General features: G+C 48.7%; 1 protein-coding gene across 5 annotated transcripts in view; it reads right to left on the reverse strand.

The window, feature by feature from the left end:
• Positions 1-19,173: 19,173 nt before the first annotated feature.
• Positions 19,174-22,872, reverse strand: part of RUNX2 (RUNX family transcription factor 2) — a 224,951-nt gene continuing 221,252 nt past the window's right edge. For 4 of the 5 annotated variants that reach the window (XM_078055279.1, XM_078055277.1, XM_078055276.1 and 1 more), the window contains one exon: positions 19,174-20,320. In XM_078055279.1, coding sequence (XP_077911405.1) covers positions 19,755-20,320 — 566 coding nt within the window. In that variant the 3' untranslated portion in view covers positions 19,174-19,754. The remainder of the gene's footprint in view (positions 20,321-22,872) is intronic. The other variant, XM_036115836.2, reaches the window with a different exon arrangement.

Raw genomic sequence — 22,872 nt, forward strand, 5'->3', positions numbered from 1 at the left:
GAGGGCCTGGCCCTCCCCTGCAGCCTCCGCACAAAACAGAGTGCCCCCCCCAATTTTATTGCTTCAGGAAAGGGATACATTTCAAAAGTAGAAAGTGTGGCGAACAATAGGAATAATTCAAAAAAAGAAAATTAAAATGATTCTCATGGATATTTTGTACAAAACTTCCAGTCTTTCTCCTGCACACGTCTTCGGTCTGCGACATATTGATCTTGACCTCATAATGTTCATACTGTTTTATAAATGGGTTTTCCACCAAACACGACAAGGTAAACATCTCCTTCATCACGGTAAATAAGATAGTGATCATATTAAAAACATACACAGTATTCCGTCATCATCTGGAATTTATTTAAGCATTAATTTTTTTAACTATACCCTCTCATTGAACTTTTTCACTCTTCTAAACAATGTGCTAAAGATCTTGAACATAAATTGGGCACTTCAATTATTTCCTTAGGAGGGTGACGAGAAATGGAATTATTGGGTCAAAATGTTCACATATTTAAAAATTGTTTAAACAGCCTTATTAAGGTATAATTGACATACAATAAATTGCACATACTTAAAGTGCTCAATTTCATAATTTTTGACATATGTACACACCCCTGAAACCACTGCCACAATCAAGATAATGAACGTATCCATCACCCTTATAACTTTCTCTGTGCCCCTTATAATCTCTCCGTCCCTCCACTCTCCCTCCCTCTGCTCTGCTTTCTGTCACTATAGATTAGTTAGCATTTTCTAGGGTTTTATATAAATGGAATCATACAGTGTGTAGTCTTTTTCCTCTGGCTCCTTTACTTGGCATAATTATTTTGAGATTCATTCACGTTATTGCATTTATCAGGAGCTCATTCCTTCTTCCTACGGAGGAGTGTTCCACTGCATGGATAGGAAGGTGCGCACATTTTTAACACTCTTGGTGCACACTACCAAATTGTCTGTCGGGGCTTCTTGAGACTCTTTATCATAAAAGTGGGTGATTTGGAGTTGACCACCCCTGAAAGGTGAGGATTGAAATTCCATTTGTTCCAAGTGTACCATTCTACTTTCTGAATTACATAGTCTCCAACATGGATTACCAGGAAGAAATGAAGATTGCCAAGAAGAAAGGCAAGAGAAGGGGGCCAGTGAGGGCAGCATTGGGGTTAGGGGTACCTGGGGGTTCATGCATCAGCCCTCCAAGCCCAGAAGGGACCTGTTTCCTAGATGCTGTGCTGCGGTGAAGGAGCCTGCACTAAGCCAGTTTCACTCACTGGTAGTAACAGGCGTTGATGAGCAAGGTAATTGGGACAATACGGGTCCTCAGACCACACAGACAAGTGTGTGTGAGGCGCATCTGCTCCCCTATAGCCATGCACGAACATTGCATTGATACAGACGATCATAACTGTAAATTAGGAAGAACAACAAAACAAAACAAAAAAACACCGTATTTGCTTTGCTACCAGACTGTAAAACCACTTGAGGGTAGAATCTGGGGCTGACTCATCTTTCTACCTAGCCTCTCGCTCTGGTAAATTCTTGATACATTTTTCTTGAATGCTGTTGACTACATTTTCTTTGAAATGTAACTCATTGCCTGCCCAGCACCAGGAAGACAGAAATCAGGTGACCTCAGGGAAGATGGTCTGGGGGCTGGGCCTGCTACAGTCAGGGAAGGTTATGTCCGTCTGAGGAAGACAACCGTAAGAGTAGCTGGAGAGTTGATTTTTACATGTCACACACAAACATGTTTACAGGTCAACAAAATAAGGAGGAATTCTCATGATAATTACAGTCCTTGGTTCTGTAGCTGGTCACGTGGTAATAGCTGGTATTTATAACTACCTTCTTCCACTACTCATTCTGCATTTCCTTTACCTTCAGCAGGCAGCTCAGCTGGTCAGGACACTTTACCTGGTGGGCTGACCTAAACCTTCATTCCTGAAGGGTTTGTCTGGGCCATTAGTCATCCCTCCTGGATTGGGTTCGTTGTAGTTTTCTGTTGACTACCCTCAGCCCATAGGTTAGGGACAATGAGGGAGATGTGCAAGGGATACTGTGGGCCCACTGAGGATAGGCGCCTGTCACGGAGTGGTCAAGGAAGGTTTCCTGGAGGGTTTGGGCCTTCAAGTAAGCCTTGAAGAATGAAGAGGACTCATCCTGATGCAGGAGTTACAAAGGAGGCAGGAGCAAAGGCAGAGAAGCAGTGGGTGAGGGAAGAGATGTGCAGAAGAGAGAGTCAGCACACTCAGCCCCAGAGGACGAGAAGACCACCAATACAACATGGCTGAAGAATCACTCTGGTGGTCAAGAGCCTCACAAAGGGGCAGAGCTGAAGAGGCAGGTACAAGCCAGGGCACCATGACTTTGTACACCATATTAGGTGGGCCAAAGGGAGCCATTTGAAAGTTTGAGTGAGTGACTTAGACATATATTTTAGGCAAGGCTTTGTTGCTGCTGTATGGAAGAGCAAATAAGGAGGATGAGACCAAATCATACTAGTTATGAGGGAACTGCAGTGATCAACAAAAGGGTTGTGAAAGACCTAAAGTAGGGGAGTGTTGGCTGGAAAGCAGAAGCAGAAGTAGAGGTGAGTATGACGAATATTTTGAAGGCAGAATTGGGAAGAGTTGGTGTTTGATTGCAATGTGGTAGCTAAGGGGGAGGAAGAGTCAACAGCAGCTCTCAGGTTTTCAAAGAGGCCCAACGTGGACAGCAGGTCACTAGGACAGACCTGGCTTATCCCCCTCTCCATCCTCAGAGATCAACAGAGTTCCTAAGCTATAGCCAGTGCTTAATAATATTTCTGAATGAATGAATGAGTCAAAAATAGGGCCACAGTCTTGCTTGAATGCCCAACTCTGTACCCACAGAGGATACAAAGTAAACGGTGCCCTGGAGTCAGGCAGCTGGAGGTCCTGCAGGGACACTTCAGTTTGAGGATGGGCCCCTGTCACAGCAGCCTGAGTTCCGCAGGGGAGAGTGCTAAATGCACCCTCAGCCACGGCAAGGAACAGAGGATGCCAAATAACCACAGGCAGAGGTGACTTGGATCCTTGTCACATTCAGGCTATCGAGAGATCGTCAGGTCTCATGAGAGAAGAATCCCAGGAGTTTGACCTAGAAATAGAAAGAAAGATTTGGAGACTTTGGTTAGCAAAAGAGACTGAACATGGACAAGGTCAATGGTTACAGAGTCATGAAGTGAATACCAAAACAAAGAGATTCCAGTCCTCTTCTTAGTATAAGAATGTTATCAGAGGTCAACTAAATAGAAACTCTACTTCCTGGAGAAGAGATCACATTGAATTTGGATCCCTGTCTGTTGAGAGGAGGTAAAATCAAAGGCTACAACAAATTTTTAAGGTGTTAAATTGATTATGGCAAATAAAGTTACTAGAAGTTACATGGGTGTTTGTGGCACATCCCTTGTATAGGACGGGATAATTGACTACTTTTCTCCTCCATCCCTCTCCTTTTTTGTCTTGGTTGAGAACTCCTCCATGGGCTTTATAGATCCCTACTGGGATCCCTTCTTAGCTGAATGCCTTGAGCAAGTTTTTAGACTCTCATTCTTCAAGTTTGTCCCCATAGAACAGGCAAAGTAGCCCTGAGGTCTGAGGGCCCATGGAAATAGGATGGAGAAGATCATAAATATGACCATAATTCTTCATCCCTGCTGTATCCATGCCCCTTGCCATGTAACTTTGCATTGCCCTCCAAGGCTGTGTCTGGGCTTAGTCATGAACTTGTTTTGGCCAACAAGATAAAGTGGAATTGATGGGTATTGGTTCTGAACCCAGACCTCATGAGGCCTTGTATGTTTCTTCTTGCTCTCTTTTGCAGCTATCATCGCCATGACCTTGGAGGGCTGCTGTAGGACTGAATGAGATACTACACATAGTATGTGCTCAATAAATGTCAGATTTTGTTCTCAGGGGCAGAACCCTGTCATTATCTTAGAACAAATCAACCTTTTAGAGTTCCCAACAGAAAAAGCATGATCCCATTTTGTGAGAATTAAATGGGATAAAGGAGGGTGAAGTGTTTTGCACACTGTGGAGAATTCTCTACAGAATAAAAAGATGATTGCTGTGTGGGGATGACAAAGGAGAATCAGGCCCCTTATTCTCTGGAGATGCTGAGGATTTTCACCCAGTTTCACCTATTTTTCTTTAATTCAAGACCTGTGGTTCAGATTGGAGATCTGTGCACCAGATTGCTCAAGAACGAGCCTTAGGACTCCCCTCCAGGACCACCCAGGAGTCTGAGCAGCCACAGGATGCCCGCAGCTTGTTGACTTAAGAATATGAGCCATTGGAATGTACTACACCTGTCTGTACTAGCTACCTAGGCTTGTAGTCCTTGAAGGTGTTTAATTTAATCTGCAGAACTCTATACAGTGGGACCCTCATTCCCTCTGAGCTTATTGCTTGCTTTTACAACATCGAGCTAGGAAGCTGTAAAATTACAGTGTGGGAAAAACACCCAGAGCCTAATCTTGGTTTGACCACCTACCAACTATGTGGTCTTCAGCAAATCATTTCACTTCTCTAGGCCTCAGTTTCCTGGCCTATAAAATGGGGCTTATAATTCCTGCCTATCTCTCAAGGTTATGAGAATCAAGAAAAAATTTATATATGCAGTATAAACAATTATATAAAATAAGTATATAAAATTATCCGTATCATGTCTGCTATATTACTTGAGTTAGGCTATACTCTGCTCCAAGAACACAACAAAGAATCATTTCTTATTCACATAAAGCCAAATGTGGATTGGGTGGTTCTTGAGGGCAACTCTCCTCCATACAGTGATTCGGGGATCCAGGTTCTCTCCCTTTTGAGATGCTGACATCTCAACATCTGAGTTGCCCTGGGTTGTGGACAAAGAAGAGAAGGAGAGCAATTCATCCAGGATGTGGTTAAAAGTCACACCTGGGGTGGTCATAGATCACTTCTGCCTACATCCCACTGGCAGAACCCAATCTTGTGGCCCCAGGTTAACTGCAAGAGTGAGAAGTTTAGGGGAGCCCATGGACCAATTGGTGAATACCACTGTCTCTGCTATGCTTGCACTAATGACAAGGAATTCACATGTTTTGGAAACTGCAGGATGAAGTAAAAAGACCTTAGAATCAGACAAGCCTAGGTTCAAATCCAAGCTTTGTTGTGTACTAGGTATATGACATTGAGCAGTACTTAACTTTTCAGAGCCTCGGTTTCTTCATCTCTAAAATGGGACAGTTAATGGGGTTCCTGGATGGCTCATTCAGTTAAGCATCTGACTCTTGGTTTTGCCTCAAGTCGTGATCTCGGGGTCGTGGGATCAAGGCCCAAGTTGGGCTCTGTGCTCAGCGGGGAGTCTGCTTGAGATTCCCTCTCTCTCTTTTTGTCCCCCTGCCCCTCTTCACCCTCTCTCTAGAGTGAATAAATGAATCTTTAAAAAGAAAATAAAAATGGGAGTGTTAATAGAACCTACCTCACAGTTTTGCTGTAAGGACTATATGAGGTAATGGATATAAAGTGCTTTTTATCTGACACATAATAAATGCTTAATAACTGGTGGATGTTTATTTTTATTCTAGCCTCTGAATCTTGAAACTGCTACTTCACTTCTGTGATTAGGTATGACAGCTTGAGAAGGAAAGATCTTAACACTGACCAACTCCCATCTTAGAAACACTTTATTGCTAGTAGAACATGATCAAAATGACCTTCAGAAAGAAGTAATCATCTGAGGGTTATTCATTTTTCAAATAAGCAGCTTGTAGTGTGGTCCAGGTGCCAATGACCAGAGTATCTATGTGCAAATTAGGAAAAAGGCATTTCTTGGTGTAGCACAATCCCTGGGGCCCACTGCCTGCTGAATGTGGATTTTACTTACTCCTCAGCCAAGCACACTCGTGCAGTGACCTACCTGCACAATTGTACCCAGAAGCCCTGTTAGCAATATAAAAATAAAGAATATATAGTCTTACTCTTAAGGAGCTCATAGGGAAGGTCTGGGAAGATAGATCCACAACCAATCAGCTCCACTTCCCAGTGGAACAGAGAAGAGGGAGCAAATACTTTTGTGGATACAAAAGGCAAAAAGTTGCCCTTTCTTCCTACAAACTAACCTGTCTCAGAGTGTACTGAATTTCAGTCTTGGATGGTCTCTGCAAAGTTAAAAAGATTTGGTTGCCTTCAGTCTCCCTGATTGGGGCCAATCACAGCCCAAGATACAGAAGTTAAATCACTCTACTTTGGTCTAGTGGAGATGCGCATTAGATCCTTCCTCAGGAAGCCTGGGGAACCTGTTTTCCAGTCCCTCCCCAACTCTCTAACAGGTTGTTTACTTTGGAGAACTCATTTAACCTCCCCATGCCTCAGTTTCCCCTACCATAGAATGAATATGGGGTACTAATCACAAGTGTACTGAGGAGGACAAGTAAGAACATCGTGAGCTTTGAAAATTATTGACAAATATTATATATAAACACAAATGCATAGATTATTGTTATGTGTATAATTGGTGAACCTCTACAGTAATTAGCAGTCATATTTTCTATGAAATAGCTTTACAAACCACCTTTATTTATTTGTTCTAAGCATTTTCTCCAAAAGAGGACAAATTGGCCCCTAGAATGTGATATTAAGAATTACAGTAAGTGACAAATAAGGGAAGCCTGGAAAATAGTAACATAAACGATTTAGAAGTTTTATTTTTTCTCATATAACAAGATGTCCATAAGGAAGGCCTTCTAGTACTAGTACAGTGCTAGCCCTGCGACCACACTATCCGAGACCCAAGCTCTGTCTTTCCTCCCAGCCGTTCTTAGCTTAGCTATGCTCAGGGTCAGAATACCCTCCAGTATTACATTCTCATTTCAGGCAGGAAAAAGGACAGGGACAAAAGGAGTCTCCATCCCCTTTTGGGAGTTCTACTGGATACTTGTTTGCTTCTCATTGGTCAAAGAAGTGTCACATGACAACTCCTTGCTGCAAAGGAAGCTGGGAAATGTAGGTTTTTAGTTGGCCACATGGTTCTTTTTTTTTTTTTAAGATTTTATTTATTTATTTGAGAGAGAGAGAGAGAGACCTTGAGCAGGGGGAGGGACAGAGGGAGAGAGAGAAGCAGGCTCCCTGCAGGGACTTCATCCCAGGACCCTGGTATCATGCATGACCTGAGCCGAAGGCAGATGCTTAACCGACTCAGCCACCCAGGTGCGCCTGGCTACATGGTTCTGATAGCAGTGAAGAAGAGAATTATGGATATTAGGTAGACACCTAATAGAGTAGACCAGATGATTTAGATGACCATTTGATTGAAACAAGGAATTAAAATGTGGTAATAAAAGTATATGGGGTAACTGTCCATATCAATCATCTACTTCCACAATGATGCCTTACCATCGTGAAACCTCAGTGACACACAACAATAAACATCAAGGGATAGCCGTGGGTCAGCTAAGTGGCTCTGCCAATCTTGACTAGGCTTATTCACATGTCTGGGGATTAGCTGGTTGTTGGTCAATCTAGACTGGCATTGGCTGGGACAACTGGGGTGACTTGGCTCTGCACCTCAATGTAACCCCTCTCCAGCAGGCTAGCTCACACAAGTTGTCATGGTGATGATAGATGCAAAAAAAAGCAAGAAGAAACATACAAGGCCTCATGAGGTCTGGGTTCAGAACCAATACACATCAATTCCACTTTATCTTTTTGGCCGAAACAAGTTCATGACTAAGCCCAGACACAGCCTTGGAGGGCAATGCAAAGTTACATGGCAAGGGGCATGGATACAGCAGGGATGAAGAATTATGGTCATATTTCTAATCTTCCCCATCCTCTTTCCATGGGCGCTCCAACCTCAGGGCTAAAAGAGGGATTAAGTGTCTAAAAAAGACTCTCCAGGCAGTAAGGTTCATCACATTCACACTACTCCCAGGGCTGCTGATAGAAGAGTTATGCCCAAGCAGTGTGATCACTTTATTTCTTACAGCTCACTTTGGGAGTTGAATGTCTTCCCAGAAAGTAGAGAGATAATGTCAGGATTTTTAAATGGTGGAAGAGCCGAGACAACAAAGGGCTGCATCAGGGTTAGGAGGAGGAATACAAATCCTTCAGCTGCAGAAATGGCCCTTCACCTGAACTTGGCTCTTCACCTAAACTTGGAACTAACATAAAACTGAACCTGTTTCAAAGCCACCTTTTCTGCACAGTGCTGCTATTGTGCGGTGGGTGGTACGGATTTAGCTCACCCTACAAAATCCATTTCCCTGGACACATCCTGCAAGGTTTCTCTGACTGCTGGTGGTAAAACACCTACATGGAGCTCATTCGTCAAATAGTGCTGTCATTCAGCCCCATTCCTCCTAGAGGCACACATTGGAGGGCAGAATTTCTCCTCTGGGGTCTTGGGCTTGTCTGTTCATGGTCTTATAAGTCCCAGCAAGGAGAGAGGAAAACATGGGGGGAAATAAAAGTGTCCAAAGGAAACAGCCAGCTGTACAGAAATGGTGCTTGAAGACCAGCTTCAGGAGAACCTGACAAGGACCTTCTTTCTCTGCAGAGGAGAACAAGAATGCAGTCAGCGTAGGGCTTTGCACTAGGGTAAAGTGGAATGGGTTGTAAGAGGCCTGATTTTCACTTTAGATAAGTGAGAACCCCTCTCTAGGCCTCTATTTCCCCAAACGAGCAGCAAGAACTGGATGAAACTGAGGTCCCTCCCAACCCTTTGGAGTCTGTGTCTGGGAGAAACCAGGAGGCCAACAGCTCAAGGAATTTGTACGGGATTGTGCATGTGTGTCCCCCAAGGGGTAGAAGATGGCAGGCGAGCTTGGCATCGGAATGATCGGGAAGGAAGAGCTCCCAGCCCAGGGAAGCAGGTGCTTAACAATAAGCCCTTAGAAGAGGCCGGGGGGGGGGGGTCTGCTGTTGCAAAGAGAGGGGGAAAGGACCCTGGGAGAAGCGGGATTCGGAAAACAAACTTTGCTTTGGAACTCCAGAGGAACTGGGACACAGAACGCTATCTGATATTTGTGGACAGGGTTCCCAACAGACAACCTCAGCTCCCAGATCCCAAAAGGGTGACTACGTCCAACAGGGACAGCCACACAGTGTTTCTGAACCTGATGTGCAGTTCCAAGAGGAGAACGGATTATTATATTTAGGAATTCCATGTGGGGGTTCACAGCCCTTAAATTAATTGGATCTAAATATCCATTCATTGATCAAACAGGAACCAATCACTCACTGTGTGCCAGTGGGGTATTTGGTTCCCTTCCTGGCTCCATGACGTGGATGACAAATGCCATCACCTCTCAGCCTCAGGTGGAGCCCTCAGCCAGGGAGGCACAACGGAGCCGCAGAGCAGTCCTGACCGGAAACGCAACAGGTCAGCCTCCTATTTCCCCACCCTCGCTTCTAGACCAAATTTCCTGCCCTGAAACGCTGTCCACGGCCAGACCCAGGAGCAGGGGGAGAAAAAGAGAAGAAGAAGAAGAAGAAGAAGGGGAAGAAGGAGAAGAAGGAGGAGGAGGGGAAAAAGAAGAGGAAGAAGGAGAAGAAGAAGAAGGAGAAGAAGAAGGAGAAGAAGAAGAAGAAGAAGAAGAGGAAGAAGAAGAAGAAGAAGAAGAAGAAGAAGAAGAAGAAGGGCTTTTAAAATTAGTGTAGTAGGATATGGGGCTGGTGGGAGGAGGGATGAGAAGAAGGATCTTGGAAATACTCCAGCTATTTTATTCCAACGTTTTCATTCCGGTTTGGAGGTCTGGGACACATTGATTCACAACTTTATAGCTCTCATTCAGTGTTGATTTATGGGTTGACCAATCTGGGCCTAATCAGCTGGAGAAGGATTGGTTTTTTGGTCCAATAATGTTATATTTATGAGCCCATGAAGTGCACCATGGCGGTGGCCCTGCCTGGAGTCGATAGAACAGAACTTCTAAGATCCCAGAGAGGGGAGTTCACAGACTATTTTCTGCTCCCAGATCAGGCTTAAAGCTCCTCTTTACATTAAAGGCTTCTGGTGTCATTTTGTATTTAAACTCCGAACTGCCTGCCCGTAAATCTTTCACAACCGTGAACAGCTCTGACGGGTTTGAATGTTCCTGGTTCTGTCTGCCTGTCACTTTTCCCCCCTCTTTCTTTTGACTCTGGCAATAACGAGCCGGAGACCAGAGCCTCGGACGCTGCTGGGCGCTCGCTGGATACCCTGCAGCTGCAGAGAGGCAGGCCAGCCGTCGGATGTGCTCGGGGAGAAGCCCAGCCAAGGCCACGCAGAGTTCAGCGGGTTATCGCGCGCTTCCGGCTCGATTTGTGGTTACTCTGGTTCAGTAACTCTAAAGAAATGAGCAGCCTGAATACACAGGAACTAGTTGAGAAGCCTGCCTTGGTGGGGAGGAAACAGAAGTAAGTCAGATCGCAAGCATCTTTGTGTTTCTCTTTGAGGGGAAAGACATTTTCCTCGTCACTCTTGGGAGTCTGTTCTCTGGCCCCACCTCGGTCCGCCCGGGGCCAAGCATTTGCAAGGCACCTCCTCACAAGGGCAGCCCATGGTGGGTACCAACAGGAAATGTCTTGACCCCCTAAGTCACCTCTGGAAGTCTCCTGATAATAGGTTCGCCCCCGTGGTTCATCCTGGGAAGCCACAGACAGACCACTCGGAAAAATCACAAGCATCTGACGGGGAAAGGGAGAAAGCTGCAAATTCTAAATTTCACAGTTGGAGCCCTGTAGAGATGACCAGATAGATGGACCTGTAAAAGAGGAGTCTTCAGTCTCCTGGGCAGATTGTTTGCCATCACTGGGGCAAACGTCAAATGCATTGTCCAGACCGGGGATCAGCAAACGTTGTCTGCAAAGGGTTAGACAGTAAATACTTTTGGCTTTGCAGGACACATCCGGTCTCTGTCACCTATGCTGCTATTACTGCTGCTTTTTTCACAATTTAAAAACGTAAAAATCACCCTTCGCTCCCAGGCTGAATGCGAACAGGTTATGGGCCATAGTTAGCCTGACCCCTGGTTTAAAAACACGAAAACAGTATTTTTTTCATTGAAAATTCTGAATCCATCCTACGTGTGTACACATGTGTGTTGAGTGTGTGTCCAGTCCCAGGGGCAAAGGACAGGACTGTTCCAGGCCGTCCCATCCCACCACTGGGAAGAGTCACTCCAGGGCAGCCAGGAAGTGCTATGGTTGAAAGGACACAGGACTCAGAAGACAGTAGCTTCCAGGCCAGCCCAGCTCCTCATCGATGGGCAATGCCGAGCCAGTCACCGACCTCTGTAACCCTTCCTAGAAGATGGCACAGTGAAGGGGGTCAGGCCAGATGCTGTCCAAGCACCCCCCAGAACGTGGTATTCCGTGGAGCCATCGCAAACGCTTTGGGGAACAAGGGGAGATGTAAGAGGAAGGAACGAATAAAATCTGTTAGATCTGTTCACTGCAGCTCAAAGCCCAGCCAAGTTTGAGATGACCACCCCCCTGCCCCCCGTCGGAAACCCCGCTCCAGGAGCAGTCGCCTGGCACGCGCCCTGCCCGGGGAGGCCGGCAGGAAGGCTGGGCCTGGGAGCGCCGGCCATCTCTGCCATGCTCACCACGGAAACAGCCGATGCGGCCCGTGCGCTGCGCCAAGAATCCGGGCAGCTGAATGAGCCATGCCATTGTGGGCAGACACCGAGGCTCCCAGAAAACAAGCAAAGGCGAGGCCTGGAAGCTGCAGTGGAGGCAGGTCGTCATGACCTTCCCTCCTGGGCCAGCACCAGACTGGCCGCCGGACAGGTCTTCGTCTCTATCCAGGCAGCTCGGGCAGTGCTCAGGAAGCAAGACGTGGAGCCCCGAGCTGCCAGACTGGACCCCGGCGTCTGCTCTCCCCACCGCAGCCCCCTCCAACACCGGAGCCCTCCATCAACATTTACTGAGCACCAGCTCCGGGTCTGAATGGTGCTGGGCATAGCGGGGATGGGGCGGGGGGAGCAGGATACAGTTCCTGCTCCAGAAGGGACGGCTGGGCCAGCGGAGTGCCCTCCGGAGAGCACGTGGGCAGCAGAAACAGCACTGGGGGCGTTCTGGAGGAAGACACTGGAGCCAGGAGCCTTGGAAGATGCTCCCGGTGGCCTCTCATCAGAGGCTTTGTACATTTGCTTTGTGGAAATGATTTGAGCCCACTGGGTACTGGCCAGCCTCATGCATGAGCCAAGGTCAGAGGCAGCCTGCATGCTGCTTGCTAGGGTCCTTGCTTTATAGGAAGCTTGGAAAATGCCCCTGGGACTCGAGATGCTAATACTCGAACCTGAGAGACTTGCAGAAATTCTTGCATTTCCTCCAAGCAGAGTTGGTTGTTTAAGTCAGGTGGCCCAAGGGGGTAAGGAGTGAGGGAAACAAAATACAACTGAAACTAAGTCACCTTGTGCGTGTAATGTAGTTAATGACATTGACCTTAAAGGTACTTCAGAGCCACCAAGTTGGCATAATCCTTCTGGCCTCTCTCCTCATCCATTCTTCCCTGTACCTTGTCTTATCCTCTAGCATCTCCTCTCCCTCCAACATGTATGACACCATTGGTGCTGTGGGCTGCGGGGGGAGTCCCTTGCTTTCCGGTTTATTATTCCAGTACTGGCATTTTCTCACTTTTTCAGAGACCTATAACTTCCAGAGAGCAACTCGGTTGTCGCTCTCGGGGAGATTCACCAGCCAAAGGCAATTCAACAGCCCTGGGTCTTTGACCTACTTCTGAAAGGAAAAAGTCCAGTCAATGTGATAGGCAGCCCCAGGTGGTGGCAGGGCCAGGACCCTGGAGACAGATCCAGGCTCTGTCAGTTACCAGCTGTGTGACCGTGGGCAAGTCACACCCCCTCTTTGTACCTCAATTTCCTGATCAACGACATGAGTGTTCTAGGACCTCGCTCCCAACCTTGCTCACAGGGTTGCTATGAGAAATAGATAAGATCGTGTATGTAGACAGAGCACACAGCACAGAGCTGATGCTTGATAGGAGCCCATCAGTGTTCGAGCCTATGTCCTTTAGATGAAGGAGTATGTCCAAGGGCAAGTCCCAGGGCTGGCTTCTGTCTCCCAGAGTGGCAACGCACATCGCTAACTACTATTATCCAAGACCCAGCGGCCCCCCACGAAGGCTCCAAAACCCAGCCTGTCTGCCCTCGGCAGCAGAGCCTTCTCTCGGGGACAGTCTCTCGTTGGCACCCTCTAGACTGTTGAGCGGTATCCGATGAGAGAGCCAGGGTGCATGTGTCCACCTGTGGCTGGGTCCTGAGGGTCAAGCAGGCCCTCCTCTGCCGGCACGGGCACTGCCCACGTGGGTCTCCACGGTGCCTGCTCCCCGGTGCTCCCACGGCCTGCGGCGTGTACTGTCGTGCGGCAGCTGCTTTCCTTAGATAGACCACAGCTTTGACCCAAGGTACGGCTGGCACGGTTCATTGGCCTATCTGCCGTCCGCTGTGCTCCATCCTGTGTCATCGGCATGGAGGGCCCACAAACTGCATTCCCAGACTCCCTCCAACAGGGGGCTTCCAGCTAGGTTCTGGGAGAGGGAGGCACCGGATGAGAGCCAGAAGGTGAGAGGAGGGGAGGAGCAACTCTCTCCCTCCATCCCGCTGCTCTCTGGTGGGGGGTCTCAGGCAGAAGTGACAGCACTAGTGATATCTGAGGGGGTTGGTGGCAGCGGCTGCAGGGACAGGGGCTGCAGCCCAGCGGTGTCGCTCCTGAGCTCCCTCTATTGCGGGGACTTTGGGATCACTGGGGTCCTGCACTCCCATGGCCGCCCCAGCCCAGCGCTGGTGGTGCTTTCCTGCAGTTACTCATCTTGGGCAACCTGAGCTTCCCCTCCATGCTCCTCCAGCCCTTCCAACACCCTTGTTTCCTTTTTTTTTTTTTTTTTTTAAAGATTTTATTTATTTATTTGAGAGAGAAAGAATGAGAGACAGAGAGCATGAGAGGGAAGAGGATCAGAGGGAGAAGCAGACTCCCCGCTGAGCAGGGAGCCTGATGCGGGACTCGATCCTGGGACTCCAGGATCATGACCTGAGCCGAAGGCAGTCGCTTAACCAACTGAGCCACCCAGGCACCCCCCAACACCCTTGTTTCCAATCCCTGAATGAGAGCCCCCCCGTATGCAAAACTTAGATGGCTTCTGTTTCCTGATCAGACCCAGACTCATGCACCATCTGAGGGACCATGCGAGATTCATCCCTCCCAGGTGGCTTTGAACAACTCTGTTCTGGCCCACTGTGCTCCGATTTCAACCTTCAGAAGGCAGTTTTGTTTTCATTTCCTCCTTTTTCCGAGTTCTTGAATGGAACCTCCCCAAGGCCCCTGAATTCCTCCTACCATTCACTCACTTCCCCTTTTTGAACCTCAATGAAGCCGCAACAGCCACCTAAAACAAGAAGTAGGAATGTGTGCCCTTTGACCCAGAAATCACACCTCTAGGAACTTACCTTAACACACAGAAGAACAAAAACAGGTACGCCCCAGATAGAGTCATTACAGCCCTGCTTATGATGAGAAAAATTAGAAACCCAGGCACAGGATTGGTTAAGTAAATGTGGCTTCATATATAACATCTATTTTTTTAAGGGGAAAAATTTCCATCCATTATCAAGTTAAAAAAAAAAAAAAACAAAACCCAAGCCGCAGAACGGCAGGCCTAGGGTGATCTCAGTTACGTACGAGTACACACATGTGTATGCATTTTGTACAGACACAGATGTTTCAAATAGTAGCTGCCACAATACTGACAGTAGTTATCTCTTGGGGGTGGATTTTGGGGTGGGTTTCACATTCTTCTTTGTTCTCCTGTGTATGGTCTGAGTTATCACCATTGACGTGTCCCTTTTACAAAACACTTTTATTTTTTCAAAGGCAGTATGCTGAGATAACAGAGCAGACAAAAAATCCTTCCCTCATGGAGCTAACATTCCAATGACAAAAAATAAAGTAAGCATATAGTGCGTGTGGTGGTGGTTTTTTGCAAGGAAAAAAAAACAAAAATCAAATAAAAAAACAACCACACACACAACAACAACAACAACAACAAACAAGAAAGGAGAATAAGAAATGCATCTGGGGAGTGGAGGGTTAAGGTTAGGGAGGGGGTTACAACTTTTCAAAGGGGGTTTGAGCAAAGACCTGAAGTTATGAGGGAGCAAGTCATGTGACCTATCTGGGGAAGAACGGTCCAGACTGAAGAAATAGCCAGTGCAAAGGCTCTGAGGTAGAACGTGCCTGGTGCGTGGGAGAGGCAGCAAGGAGGCTGGTGGGACTAGAACGGAGGACAGTGATAAGAGATGAGATCAGGCAGATAATAGGAGACCAAATTATGTAAAACTTTGGCTCTTACTCTGAGTGAGATGGAAACCACTGGAGAGTCTGTGCAGAGGAGTAACCTGGTTAGAAAGGTTTTTAAAAGACCACTCTGCTTTACCTGGAAGATACAGATGTGGTGAAAGAAGGGGCACCTGCACCCCAATGTTCATAGCAGCAATGTCCACAATAGCCAAACTGTGGAAAGAGCCGAGACGTCCATCAACAGATGAATGGATAAAGAAGATGCCGTTCAGGGCGCCTGGGTGGCTCAGTTGGTTAAGCGACTGCCTTCGGCTCAGGTCATGATCCTGGATTCCCAGGATCAAGTCCCACATCGGGCTCCCTGCTAAGCAGGGAGTCTGCTTCTCCCTCTGACCCTCCCCCCTCTCATGCTCTCTGTATCTCATTCTCTCTCTCAAATAAATAAATAAAATCTTTAAAAAAAAAAAAAAAGAAGATGCCGTTCATATATACAATGGAATATTACTCAGCCATCAGAAAAGATGAATACCTACCATTTGCATCAACATGGATGAAACTGGAGGGGATTATGCTAAGTGAAATAAGTCAATCAGAGAAGGACAATTATCATATCGTTTCACTCATATGGAACATAAGGAATTGTGCAGAGGACAACTGGGGAAGGGAGGGAAAACTGAAGGGGAAGAAATCAGAGAGGGAGAAAAACCATATGAAACTCTTGACTCTGGAAACAAACTGAGGGTTGCGGAAGAGGAGGGGCATGGGGGGATAGAGTAACTGGGTGATGGGCATTAAGGAGGGCACGTGATGTGATGAGCACAGGGTGTTATATGCAACTAATGAATCACTGAACATTAAAAAAAAAAAAAAAGACCACTCTGGCTTCTCTGTGAGAATAGGGAGGAAGGCAGGGAGGCCAGTTAGGAGGCTATTGCCGTAACTCAGGTGGGAGAGGACAGTGGCTTTGGCCAGGTGGTAGCAGTGAGAAGTGGTTGGATAATGGAACTCTTTAGAAGGTAGAGCCCACGTGACTGGACGTTGGCTTGGGTATGGGCCTGAGAGAGAGAGGAGCCAAGGCTTACTTCAATGCTAGAGTGAGAGGGTCTTTAAATCACTGCTCCACCCAGTGTAGAACCCCGTTTGCTTCAGCATCAGCAGCTCCCCATCTGGTCTCTGCTGGAATGCCCGCCAAAACAGGCCCTTCGTTACCTCACAAAGATGAGCTGCCGTAACTGCTGGTACATGTTGAATTGGTTTGAACTCCAGTGAAGCTTCTTTAGAAGTGGGTGGCTAGACCTAGCTTAAGCCTGCTATCTCGGCCATAGGTCTCAGGCTGATTTTCAGCTTGCCACCTTGAACCATCATGTGCTTGCCTTATGTCGTGCCAACCCTAAGGACACCTAAGCCTTGGGGCAAAGAGGTATCAGGACAGTTTGGTGTCATTCAGAGGGAAATTCCAACCTACAATCTACAAGACGAGATTTCTTTTTTTCTGCCCAGCCCCTTCAGACTGATATTTTGTTGGAACTCAATTCCATCACCTTGGTTGTACCTTCTGCAAAGTCCTGCCCCTCCTATCCCTCTTCAGCCCCATCCCCAAAAACCCTAGACCAGACCCAGTTTCTGAGGCCCTCCGCGCCCAGGACAGGCGCTCAGACTTTCCTCCACTCTCCCTGGATCGACGGAGTGTTACAGTAGCCTCTTCTGATCTCCCCAACCTCAATCTCACAGACGCAGACGGGGACTCTGACCAAAGGATCCAGTCGCTGTATCTGAATTTAGGATTTATATGCCAGTCCCTTTGTTCTAGAAGGATTTAGTTTTTTGTTGTGTTTAATCTAATGCCAAAGAAGTCCCTCAAATTGAGAGTAAAAGACTGTTTGAATGAGCATCTGAGCAAGAACCCAATACTGATGTTCCCGGCCAATGTGGTTGAACGCCAGCTTAGCTGTTTCTTCAGCCAAAGAGCAGAACAAAGGACGGTCACTTTGGGCCATGGATCCTTTTCCTGAAAAAAAAAAGAAAAAGGAAGGGGGAGGGCTTAGTCAGTCAGAGATGGAGGGGCAGCTCTGGTGTGAGTGTGTGATCATGACCTGAAGTAAGGAGGGCACGTGATGTGATGAGCATCCGGACACTATGCTCCGGGGTGCCTCTCGCCACAGGACCCAGGAGAGAGGAGGTAATGATACCCACTCGCCATACAAGGGTATCTTATAGCACTTTCTGGAATGCAAAGCCCCCGGAACATCCAAGTCGGCTTCTGTTGGGTCATGACGAAGCAGATGCCATCATCCCCATCTGACACAGATTAAGAGACTGAGGCAAGAGGATAACCCTCCCAAAGCCAAAGCCAGAAGCCTGGCCTCAGTGACTGCCATTCTCACCACTCCCTGCTACTTCTCCCCACCCCCTCTTCAAGTTGTTTACTCGCAGGAACTGCTGATCCCTCTCTGTGTGGGACACTAGGTTGGGAGTCCCTGGAGGGCAGGGCCCTTACTCTATTCATTTTTGTGTCCCCCGGGCACCAACATCGTAGACGCCCAATAAATGTTGAATTGGTTTGAACTCCAGTGAAGCTTCTTTAGAAGTGGGTGGCTAGACCTAATACACCCTGGCTTTTATTTAAATTTTTTTGAAGATTTTATTTATTTATTTGACAGAGAGGGAGAGAGAGAGAAGCAGGCTCCCTGCTAAGCAAGAGAGCCCAACGTGGGGCTCGATCCCAGGACCATGACCTGAACTGAAGGCGCCCCACACCCTGGCTCAGTCGGTTAAGCATCTGCCTTCAGCTCAGGTCATGATCCCAGGGTCCCTGGATCTAGTATGGCATCAGGCTTCCTGCTCAGCAGGGAGTCTCCTTCTCCCTCTCCCTCTGCCACTTCCCCGGCTTGGGCTCTCTCTCTCTCAATGAAATAAATAAAGAAATCTTTAAAAATAAAAAAATAAAACAGAAAGTCCCTCAGAGCTGCAGTGGAAGTTTTGGTAAGAGCTCGGGGGCTTCTAGGCCACCACAGGGTGCAAAGACAAGCAACCCAAACCAGCAGGAATCCCAAAATGGAAACCCTTGCTACTCACTTACTACTCAAAATGTGTCTTGGGCCAGTAGCATCAACATCCCCCTGGAACTCATTAGAAATGCAGAGTCTCCGGCTCCACCCCAGAACCACTAAAGCGGAATCAGCACCCTCACAAGCTCTCCAGGTGGGTCATGCCTGCCAAAGTCAGAGATGCTCTGGGTAGGCCAAGGACTGCCGAGCCCAGGCACCACTGGCCTCAGCCCATCATCTGCATGCCCTGCAAATGCTCAAGGATGGCCTTTTACTCTGTGCAGTGTGGTCTCTGACTCTTGGTTTGTTTCCAGGAAAAGAGCAGTACATCTGCTTCTGACAAATGAATTCTAATTCAAATAGGAAAGTGGAAAGAGCCCTGCCTCCTTATGGGAAGTCAGATCCTGGAGGGCATAGATTATTCCAGATTTTTGAAATTCCATCTAGGTCGCAATCAGGGGACATTGGCAAAGTCTGGAGATATTTTCGGTTGTCACAGTGGGAGGGTGGTATCACTGGTACCTCATAAGTAGAGGCCAAGGGTGCTGGCTTCCTTCATAGTGTCCGGTGACTCTGTGACTCCAGAGGAGAGGGGTGGATTTACCAAATTTAGGGGGGTCTGGGAGTTTTAGAAAAGAATCATGAGAATTTTAGAAGCTTATTCTTCACAAGCGTGAGAAACGTTGAAATAAGAGCCCAAGGAGTATAGGAGGGCCAGAACAAGTAACCAGGAACCGGGGCCCATGCAAAGGAAAAACATGGAGCTGAGTGAGGCCAATATCCCGAAAGTACATATAAAAATTTTATTATGCAAATACTTTCTTATTCATAAGAAAGACTTAAATACCCCCTTCTCCAAATACATCAGATCTTTTCACGTCTCTATTTTCCAAACTTCTTGCAATGTGGTTATAATGAGAAAAAAAAAAATTTAATTATTCAAAAATATATTTTTTTAAAGAAATATGTAAACATCACCGGAGATCAGATACACCATCAACAAGTCGGAAAAGAAAGCTGGGGCTGGCTTGCCTTCCCTCCACACGACTCAGGAGTCACAGATGTGGGCCTCGCCCAAGGTCCCATCACCTTCTGGGGGCACTTTTCCTGCCGGGAGTTCAAGGCCTTTTCCAAAACAAGGAGAAGGGCATCTGAAGGTCCAGGAGAGCCCGCGGGAGTGGGGCAGCCGTGACTGCCGAGAAAGGGCCTGGCTCGAGGGTGTGAGAAGCACACATCATTTCAGACTGAGCGGCCAGGGAAGGTCCATTCCGGCAGGCCGAGCAGAGGGCTCGTCTCTTCTGCTGGCTTTGCTGGGCCCGTGTGCGTGACAGGTGACAGGTGACAGGCGGGGACGCCCAGTGCCCTGGGGATCCCTTCGCTGAGCGCCGCGAAGGTGCCCAGCCAGGCGGCGGCTCCTGGGTTAGTTGGCATCCCGGGCCTCAGGCAGGGGCTGCGGCGGAGGCCCCAGGGACGAGGCCAGTTTGGTGAGGGCCCTCGCTATGACGTCCAGGTGGCCGTTCATGGTCCGCAGCTCCAGCAGGATGTCCCCGACGCTGGCTTCCAGGCTGGCGGGCCGGGCGCAGGGCGGCGGGGAGGCTCCCGGGGCCTCGGCGCCCTCCTCCCTGCCCGCTGCACCGGGGCGCGGGGCGGGCGCCGGCCGCTCGCGCTCATCCCCGCGGACGCCGGGAGGGGTGACCGCGGGGCCGCCGGGCAGCCAGTCACCGAGGCGCGGGGCCGCGTCCGGGGAGGAGGCGACCACGGAGTAGAGGCCAGCGAGTCCGGGGGCAACGGGGCCGGGGGGCGCGGTGGCGGCGGCGGCGGGGGGCGGCGGCAGCAGCGGGGGCAGCACCGAGGCGCCCGGGGAGAAGGCCTGGGGCTCGCAGGAGGAGGAGGGAGAGGGCACCGCGGCGGTGGAGGGGCCCGGCTCCTCGGAGGACAGGAACAGGGTGGTCGAAGACTGGGAGTCCGAGGTACTGGGCTCTGAATCTGTGAAGGAAGGAAGGAGAAAAGGTCACCCGGGCGTGGATGGAGTGTCCCTGTATGCCCAGGGCCGTGCCAGGCACTAAAGGAACTGAGAAGATGGACATGCATTTCCTACCCCCAGACTTGCAATCTAGGAACGAAGAGTGGGTTGTAGGAGCAGTTAATGTACCAAGAACAGAGTGGGAAGGGGGTGGGGCTGAGCATAGGAATTCTGAGGCAGGAAGATCACGGAGTCCAGCAAGGCATTGGGGGGGGGGGGCAGGCTGTCCCCCGGGGTCTAGGGAGGTGGCCCTCCCCCGGAGACGGTGATGGCATGGGGGCAGAGTCTGGGCTTCTGTGGAGGCCGTCTTGCCAAGGACAGAGGGTGAAGATGGAAAGGAAGGCCCTTCCCCACTGTTCTCAGAAGCAGAAGTGTGTTAAACAAATGGCCTCCTTCACTGTCCCAGCAAAGCCAGGCTCTCAGGAGGCAGTTGAAAGAGTCTGGGGCCAGGAGCCTGATGACCTTAGCGCTGATTGTCACTCTGCCAGAAAATGCCATGGAACTTTGGGCCAGTCCCATCCTCCCCACCCTCCTCCCTGGGGACTTGGTTTCATTTCCCCCATCTGTACAAGAAGGTCGAGCGCAGTGACCCATCCCCCAGACCCTTCCAAGGCTGATCAGCCCGCTTTCAAAAATCTTCAACTTGAAGCATTGATCCGGGTTCCCAGTGGGCTGCACTCAAGGCCCTGGAGGCACTTGACAAGCCTACCTTTGTTAGTCCGCTCCTAAATCCCTTGAGCCTCCAGGTAGAAAGGGGTGGCAGCTCTTTGTGATGGGCTATGGTAACGAGGTTTACCAAGTTCACATCAAAGGATCCACATCAATGCAAAAGCCCTTAACTCAGCTGTCTCAGCCACCCTGTTTGCTGCCTTTGGGGGAGATGGTCCGTGCTCACCCTAGAAGCAGTTCTGAGTTTTACTGGAACCAAGTCTCTGAGGCCTCCCTCCCAGTTCCAGCTGGAGTGTGTCTTCTCTTGGCTTTCTGCGTTGTCTGTTTGAGGGCCCACCTTTATGCCCTGCCCTTCAGGGGTTCCAAGCCTTTCAGAGGCAGAACTTGCTCTATTCCCTCAGCTTGTTATCTTGGGAAGGGCGCTAGGATGAAAGAGCCCGTGAGTAAACCTATCCCCCCTCGAATGTGAATGTGTGCACTCTCACCACGAGTCTCGACTCGGGTGAGCTGTCCCTTCACCTGCGCCTGGCTGGGACTCAGAGAAGCCTGGGGGGGGAGCTTGTTCCCTCCTGCATCCTGGCTCTGGCCCCCCACAGGGTTCTCACAGGGCTCTCCAGGCCCCAGACGTTCAGCTGGCCAGTTTGTGTGGTTGGGAATTCCGTCTGAGGGGCCTAGAGGCACTCGCTCCTCGGGGGAACAGAATTTGCAGAGAAGCCACCAGAATGCCTAAAAACTTCTCTGGTAGAAATTTCCTGGGCACCTTCTGCTGCTAGTTTTCACAGAACTGCCTCTTCTCCACCAAAACTTCGCTTCCTCAGGTTTCTGTGAGGATCTTCCTTTGGAATCCAAGAATCTACAGACACGTGTAAACGCATTAACTCCTGCGAGTTGAAAATGATAAGAAGACCTCTACAAACTGAGCTGGTCTTGCTTGAGGAAGACGTTAATGAGCCCCACACATCCAAGGCTCATATATGTTAAGTCAAATACAAGTCTAATGTGTGAAATGCAATGGACACAAGCACACAAAATGTTCTAGCACAGTCTTTCCTAAATGCTAACGTGCATGCCATTCCCTGGGACACTGAGAAAGGACAGGCTGCGACTTGGCAGGTCAGGGGTGGGGCCTGAGACTCTGCATTTCTATCCAGCTCCCAGATGATGTGGATGCTGCTGGCCTGGGAACCACACCTTGCCTAGCAAAGCTGTAGACCAAATATACAGCTTTGCAATGAAACATAGGATTCATGACCATAGAAACTCGGGTAACCAGGGGTAGAGGAACCACCTGCAAGTCTGATATGGTCATGAATATAGTAACGTGATGATGCTGATGATGGACCTCTCCTGGCTGGTAGGAGAATAAGATAGGTGGCCTCTTCCGCAGTGAGTCTGATGGTCCCCAGCCCAGCCTTGAACCTCAAAGCACTGGCTCCAGGAGGCATAAAGAGTTCTTTTTTTTTTTAAGATTTTATTTATTTGAGAGAGAGAGAGAGAGCGAAAGAGGGCACGAACAGTGAGGAGAGGGAGAAGCAGGCTTCCCACAAGGGGCTCGATCCCAGAATCCTGGGATCAGGACTTAAGCTGAAGGCAGACCCTTAACCAACTGAGACACCAAGATGCCCCCGCATAGAGACTTCTTAAGAGGAAAACCCTTCCTTGTTGTTCCAGCTAAAACTTCAAAAACACATCAAGTTGTTAGGACTCGATCCACCCTGACTGGCACATAGAAATTGAAAACAGAAACATCTTTTTAATAAGTACATGACCTTCCTGAACTTTCTCCCAGCTGTCAGGGAACTTGGTTGCAGCCCCAGCTCAGCTAAAATCTGCTCCAAATGATTTA

The sequence above is a fragment of the Halichoerus grypus genome, chromosome 9 (genome assembly GCF_964656455.1).
Source record: "Halichoerus grypus chromosome 9, mHalGry1.hap1.1, whole genome shotgun sequence".
NCBI classification, from domain to species: domain Eukaryota; kingdom Metazoa; phylum Chordata; class Mammalia; order Carnivora; family Phocidae; genus Halichoerus; species Halichoerus grypus.